Source organism: Tyto alba, unplaced genomic scaffold (assembly GCF_018691265.1).
Source record: "Tyto alba isolate M040663 unplaced genomic scaffold, T.alba_DEE_v4.0 Super-Scaffold_15, whole genome shotgun sequence".
NCBI classification, from domain to species: Eukaryota; Metazoa; Chordata; class Aves; order Strigiformes; family Tytonidae; genus Tyto; species Tyto alba.
This window is the reverse complement of record NW_024881277.1, coordinates 11137503-11144357: the sequence shown is the minus strand read 5'-3', so window position 1 is coordinate 11144357 and position 6855 is coordinate 11137503. Positions and strand designations below refer to the sequence as shown.

The following is a 6855-nucleotide window of genomic DNA, read 5'->3' as shown; positions in this document are numbered from 1 at the left end:
CAGTATCCTTTATTTTGTTTAAACACAAAGAGAGCATAGGTCCTCATTTACAAAGTCTCTCAGTCACACAAATCTTGATAGATGCCAAATTATAAAAGCAACAAATAATCACACTTCTTTGTAGAGAATATTACGTAAAGTAAAACAAACAAACAAAAAAAAATGAACTCCCAAAACCCCAACAGAACCTACATACTGTGCCCTCCTTTGTAATGAGTTACATTTCAAGTTATTCACAAAATAAAGGTAATTTATTGTTTCAGAAATTCATCCTGTTATCAGTTCCCTCAGGGCATCTTTGATCTCCTGGTTCCTCATGCTGTAGATGAGGGGGTTCACTGCTGGAGGCATCACTGAGTACAGAAATGACACCGCCAGGTCCAGAGATGGGGAGGAGATGGAGGGGGGCTTCAGGTAGGCAAAGATGGCAGTGCTGATTAACAGGCAGAGCACGGCCAGGTGAGGGAGGCACGTGGAAAAGGCTTTGTGCCGTCCCTGCTCAGAGGGGATCCTCAGCACGGCCCTGAAGATCTGCACATAGGAAAAAAGAATGAAAACAAAACACCCAAATGCTAAACAGGCACTAACCACAAGGAGCCCAACTTCCCTGAGGTAGGAATCTGAGCAGGAGAGCTTGACGATCTGGGGGATTTCACAGAAGAACTGGTCCACAGCATTGCCTTGGCAGAGTGGTAGGGAAAATGTGTTGGCTGTGTGCAGGAGAGAATAGAGCAGCCCAGTGCCCCAGGCAGCTGCTGCCATGTGGACACAAGCTCGGCTGCCCAGGAGGGTCCCGTAGTGCAGGGGTTTGCAGATGGCAACGTAGCGGTCATAGGCCATGATGGTGAGAAGAGAAAACTCTGCTGTAGCAAAGAAAAAGAAAAAAAACAGCTGTGCGGCACATCCTGGGTAGGAAATGTCCCTGGTTTCCCAGAGGGCATTGGCCATGGCTTTGGGGAGAGTGGTGGAGATGGAGCCCAGGTCGAGCAGGGAGAGGTTGAGGAGGAAGAAGTACATGGGGGTGTGGAGGTGGTGGTCGCAGGTGATGGCTGTGATGATGATGCCGTTTCCCAGGAGGGCAGCCAGGTAGATGCCCAGGAAGAGCCAGAAGTGCAGGAGCTGCAGCTCCCGTCTGTCTGCAAATGCCAGGAGGAGGAACTGGGTGATGGAGCTGCTGTTGAAAAATTGCTTCCACTGGTCATTGGGCACTGTCCATGGAGGAAAAGACATTGAAATGTTAGTGTAGACTTGTCTGAGATAAAACCTACTTCATATCTCTCAGTGACTGCCTCTCCCTTTTAACCAAGTCCTCCAGTTCTGCTATGAGCTCTGGAGGAGTCAGTCCTACCAGACAGCCATAGATAAATCAGAACATGTGTGATCACAGATTAAATCCACTCATGTTCAGCGTTTTTGCTCCCAATTCACCTTACTGCAAGGCATAGCTGTGGGGATATTGGATTTTTTAAACCATTTTTGTTGCACCACTACACATGAGGAGTGGTTTTAAGGCAGAAATTTATGGCATTTCTGCTGAACTCCTACTGAAACATTGTATGTTTTGAGAGACCAAGGGGCTGTCCTGAAATTCAGAGTGAGGAGAGTTGCTCTGTCCATCAGCCCTGGTCTCATCTGAGCTGTGCTGACACCATTTTGAGCTGGATGATGGAAACAGGGCACTGCTGGGACTAGAGGAATCCAGTCTCCAAGCACAGCTCTCCAAAGCCCTCAGCCCCTCTCATCACACCTGAGGAGGATCTCAGCTCTCCCCTCCCAGCCAGGGACACAGAGGGCTCATTGCAGCTGCCTTTGTGCAGATGCCCAGCAGCATTTCCATGGCCTTAACACTGAGGTGTTTCCTCCCTGGGGCTGCTGGATAACACAGAGATGTCCTGGGAAAGCTGTGCCCACCTGGAGAGAAACCTGGAGCCCAGCACGAGCCCATCACAGGAAGAGTTGAGTGTCCTAAAATGGAGGTGTCCTGAAGAGAAAATTAGGTCCTTTGTTTTATCCACAGATTATGAGGAAACTTTACTCCTATGGACACATCTGCACAGCAGGACCCACAGGGTTGGGCTCTGAACTGCAGCTTAACCCCACCACCCCCCATCCCAGCAAGTCCAGGGATGACAGGGGAGCAGATACAGGAGGGGGAAAATGGAGAAATACCACACTGCTCGTGTTCTTGGAGGCAGAAAGGGACAGGCAGTTGGGTATTGGGTAGTTTCTCCTCTTCAAGGGTGAGGCCGCTAGCAAGGTGCCCCATGACCTTGAGGGCAAAGGCTGTGTTGGACAGGGGGAGATCAGGGTGTTGCTCCATGGAAGGCATCTGCACTGCAGGGAATGGCAGGGAGGTGCCCAAATCCCCCCTCCCACAGCGTTCCTGGCAGCAACTCCCTCTCCCTTCATGCCCATATCTCTGGTTCCTGCAGCTGTCCCTGCCTGGAGCCGCTTCTCTGTCCCCTTATCTCCTCCCTGTCAGTGCTGCCAGCCCCCATCCCACCCGCCCTGTGCTCAGCTCTTCCCTGCGGACCCCTCCTGGCAGCAGGACACGGCCCACGGGCAGCTCTCTAGGTGCAGGGGCTCAGGAGCGACTGAGAATCCTAAAGACAACTGAGATCTGAGTTATTCCACTAGAGTGGAGAAAAATATCTAGCAATGCCCATCCAGCCAACCAAAAAACAAAACTCAAAGAAAAGGTCTTTGCATTTCAAGTAAAAGCAGCCTTGATATCCTTCTGCAGAAGGAACCTCTGCAAAAGACCTCAGAGTGATCTGGAGTTGTGAGCATCCCTGATCCGTGCAGCAGCAGCCTCTGGAGAGCAGAAGGAGCCTGCCCTGGCGGGGGTCTCTCCTTCCCCCCACAGCTTCTCCCCACAGCGCCGTGGGGAGCTCCCCGGGCAGGCTGAGTGCTGACCCTGGCAGGCGGCAGAGTCCCTGCCCCAGCACACAGCCCCCTGGGTGCAGGGACCCTGCTGGGAAGGACAGCCCTGGGCACCCCTGCCTGCACACCCGGCTGCACACCCCTGCAGCCGGCCCCGCCAGAAGGCAGCCCTCATGCCCTGGCCCTCGCAGGGGGCACCAGGGAAGCCCTTCTCGGGAGCAGATCATCCTCCTCCTCCTCCTCCTCCTCTTCCTCCTCCTCCTCCTCCTCCTCCTCCTCCTCCTCCTCCTCCTCCTCCTCCTCCTCCTCCTCCTCCTCCTCCTCCTCCTCCTCCTCCTCTAGGCAGGAGGCAGATTCCTGGCAGCTCTGCCGCCTTCCCCAGATCCCTCCCCGAGCTGCAGCTGCATTGCCCTGCACCCCCAGACTTACTGTGGCCAGGGCCCTGACGCTTTCTCCTCCTCGGAGCGCTCAGCAGCCTCCCAGCCCAGGCTGCCTTGAAGCTGTGTGTGCCTCGCTGCTCTGCCCTGGGTGCCTGCAGGCAGTGCCCCCAGCCCTGCTGCGCTTTGCAGAGGAGCTGCTCCTGGGCAGAGCTGTCTCTCTGCAGCGCTGCCCACTTGCCAGGAGCTCCCTGCGGCCCAGGAGCCCGGCCCAGCTCAGCACCACAGCAACAGCCCAAGGCACTTTAATGACCCCTCAGGAGGGGTTGGAGACAAGTCCATCAACCTCAGGCACTGAGAGGTAGTTGATGAAACCTCTCAAGGAGTCAGTATCAGATACAAACTCCAAAGTTTCCTGCACTGTTAATGGCTCCCACTGAGGATGCTATTGACAAAAGCTCCCAAGGGGCTGGTTAGAGCAGAAAACTGGAGAAAATTATGACGGTAGACAAATGCCATTGAAAGGAAGATGTTCTGTGTGAACATGGATGTGTTATGTTAAGAGAAAGGGCAAATTGCTCACCTCCAGCCCCTGGGATGGGAGATCCTGTCCCTCTCACATTGCTCAGGACTCTTCCTGGGGTAGTATTCTATGGGGATGAGCAATAACAAGAGCAAGACTACTGTACAATACCTCCCAATCTCCCAGGGTGGGAAGGGCTGGCAATGAGACTCGACTGCTGCACGGATCAGGTGGGATGTCAGCAGAGAGGAGGTGTCTGAAGAAGGCCTCATCTACTTCCTCCTCCTGATCAGGAGATCTGTAGCAGACATCCACCCACCGCAGTGGTGCCCATGATGTTCTCCCCTCTCCTGTTGACCCCTCAGCTCCCAGATGACTCATTGTCCATCCCCAGGCAGAGCTAAATGCGTTCCTGCAGCTCCCTCCCAAAGGGCTGCTTCCCCTCTGGGTCCAGACCTACGGCTTTATCAGTACCAGACCCCCAAGAAGCCACAGTTCCTCCAGGAGGGGTATTGGCAGTGCCCTGCAACTCCTCGTACTGTTCTCTTGTGAGAGACGCCCCAGTCAAGATGAACCAGCTGCATGCAAGCATTAAAAGCAATACACTGTGGTGCAAGCCATGCAGGCAGGTTTTGGAGCACATTAGGAACACCTGCCTGATAAGGGTGACTGAGAAACCTGTGAGGTGAAGTGCCCTGTGGGACTTCATCTTTACAAAGAAGAGCTGGCCAGGGATGTAACAGTCAGGGATGAGAAGGTAAAGTTGAGGCTCCTGAAAAAATGGCACCCTTAGATTTTTCCTCTTGTTTCCTCTCCTATTTTGCTGTTTAATTCTTATTTTTCCCTCTGACAGCGAGAATGTTTTATCAGACTGGTTTTCAGCAAGAAAGTTGTCACTGACTGAGGAAGATTCTTTATAATTTTTCTGTTCTACCTGGCAAAGGTCAACCGTGGATGGAAAGACATGCTTAAAAACAGAACAGTTTTAAACACAGCATGTTTTTCTTTTCTCTGTTGGGCTTTGGTGTTCCTTGGTAATCAAACCCTTTCCAGGGAATAAATCTTCCCTCTTTTCTAACTCTCCTGCTTGCCTTTACTTCCCACACACTTCTGCATTTGTCAACGTCTTCATGTCGCCTTCTCCCTGTTTCTGTCCTAATCAAAAAGCTAAAGCCACTTCACTGACGTGTTTTCCCTTTCACTACAATACATTTTTGATCAGCCTAAAATACATGTTTAAATAAGCTACAGTAAAAACAAGTGAGAAATCCCTATTTTTTCTCCATTGACTGTGAAGTGACTCTTGGGGAAAGAGCTCAAATACAAGAACTTACATACAGTTTACAGTGGATTCCTACTCTAGCCCCCATACTACGTTTGCTCTTAGTGCATAAAATGATGCCTTCTTGCGCTAGGCTAATTCTCCCCTCCTCTCTTTTGTTCTCCTTTCAATCTTTGTATGAATGTCTTATCCTTCTACACTGTTTTGTTCTGTCTCATCTTCTTTTAACCTCCTGAAGCTCTTTCCCATGATGACCATCTGCCCTCACTTATTGCAGCTCGGATGCTGAGATGTTGAACCATATGACCGTCACAGAGTTCCTTCTCTTTGGCTACTCCTCCCTCTAACATCAGGAACACCTAACGGCAATTACTCTCCTGGCTTTGTGTCTGGTGATCTTAGGGGGAAACTTGCTGATTGTTTCCCTCATCCTCGCTGAAAGAGACCTCTATGGGCCCAGGTACCTTTTCCTCTGTAACCTCTCCTGTCTGGAGATCTTCATCACGACATCCGTCATATCCAAAGCCAGAGGAAACTTGCTGATGGGCAGCAAAGCCACTTCCTATCCAAGCTGCTGAACTCAGTGCTACTTCTACTCTCCTGTGGGCTACCTTGAGTTTGTCCTTCTGGCTGTCATGTCCTATGACTGTTCTATGGCCTTGTGTCACCCTCTTCAGTACTCCATGCTCATGAGCAGTCACCTTTGTTTTCAGCTACCATTGGGCTTGTGGACTTCAGGATTCCTAGCCACCATTGCCTCCACTGTCCTGGCTGCCAGGGTGCCCTTCTGCAATACCAGTCGTGTGGACCACGTCTTCTGTGACAGTGTGCTTTTGATCAAGCTGTCCTGTGCAGAAACACTGATTGTTGAGCTGATCACCTTCATGGCCTCATCTATTATGCTCCTTGGCTCACTGGGCATGACAGCAACATCCTACCTTTACACCATTAACACCATCCTTACATTGCCCTCAGGTTTCTCGTGGCTGTAGACATTCTCTCAGGTATCGCCTGCCTCCAGCACTGCTGGGGTGGCTGAGCAGGGGCCTATGCAGCACAGTAGCACATGGTGTCCTCTCGTGTGCTAGCTGCCAGGTCCCTTCTGCCCGGCCAGCAGTGGGGAGACAGCTGCTTGGAGCTCTTAAAAGCCATTGCAACACTGTACCCAACAAGGTGGAAGATAGGAGCTCTTTCAGTGTTTTCTTACAAGGAAAAGTCTTCTCGTCATCATTTGTAGTGACTGAAAAAGAGGGCGCTCCCATGGGAATTGTCCATGGGTCTACTCAAGTTTACTGTTATGTTGATCTCCAGCTCCTCAATATGCAACGGTCGTCCGGTCAGGATAACCTCACACCCTGCTAGAGAACATGGACCTCTGCTAGAATGCCTCGTTCAAAGGGAGAGCAGAAGGTAACCCCTGACCTGACATGGGGGAATGCTCTCCTGGAAGAGTTTTTCACAAGAAGACAGGGCGGGACTGGTGGAAGATGTGGAGGGCAGCTTTGAATACAGTGTGAGTGAAGGTGGTGGGGTTGAAAACCCTGAGGGAATTGAGCACAACAAATCATAGCCATGCTGAACAGAGAAGAAGGATCACCTCCTCCAACTTGCTGGCAGTGTTCCTCCGAATGCAGCCCAGGATGTCGTTGGCCTTCCTTACTGCAAAAGTGCAAAGCCAGGAGAGGAGAAGGTGATGAGAAGACCTAATAACAGCCTTCCTGTATGTTCTTGATATCAGCAAGAGAATGGAGCCAGGCTCTTCACTGTTGTGCCTGATGGGATGATGAGGG

General features: G+C 51.5%; 1 protein-coding gene across 1 annotated transcript; it reads right to left on the bottom strand.

Annotated features, from left to right (window-relative positions):
• Positions 1–267: 267 nt before the first annotated feature.
• LOC122153113 (olfactory receptor 14A16-like) lies at positions 268–5987 on the bottom strand. Its single transcript, XM_042789215.1, has 3 exons — positions 5783–5987; positions 5646–5676; positions 268–1252 (listed from the first exon to the last, which is right to left on the bottom strand). The coding sequence occupies exons 1-3, from the start codon at positions 5985–5987 to the stop codon at positions 268–270; spliced, it is 1221 nt and encodes a 406-aa protein (XP_042645149.1).
• Positions 5988–6855: the final 868 nt, after the last annotated feature.

Coding starts and splice junctions, on each gene's coding strand:
- LOC122153113 (XM_042789215.1), bottom strand. CDS start 5,987: ATGCCCAGTGAGCCAAGGAGCATAATAGATGAGGCCATGAAGGTGATC. Junction 5,677..5,782: donor TGAAGTCCACAAGCCCAATG/GTAGCTGAAAAC, acceptor GACAAACTCAAG/GTAGCCCACAGGAGAGTAGA. Junction 1,253..5,645: donor GAGAGTAGAAGTAGCACTGA/GTTCAGCAGCTT, acceptor GTTTTATCTCAG/ACAAGTCTACACTAACATTT.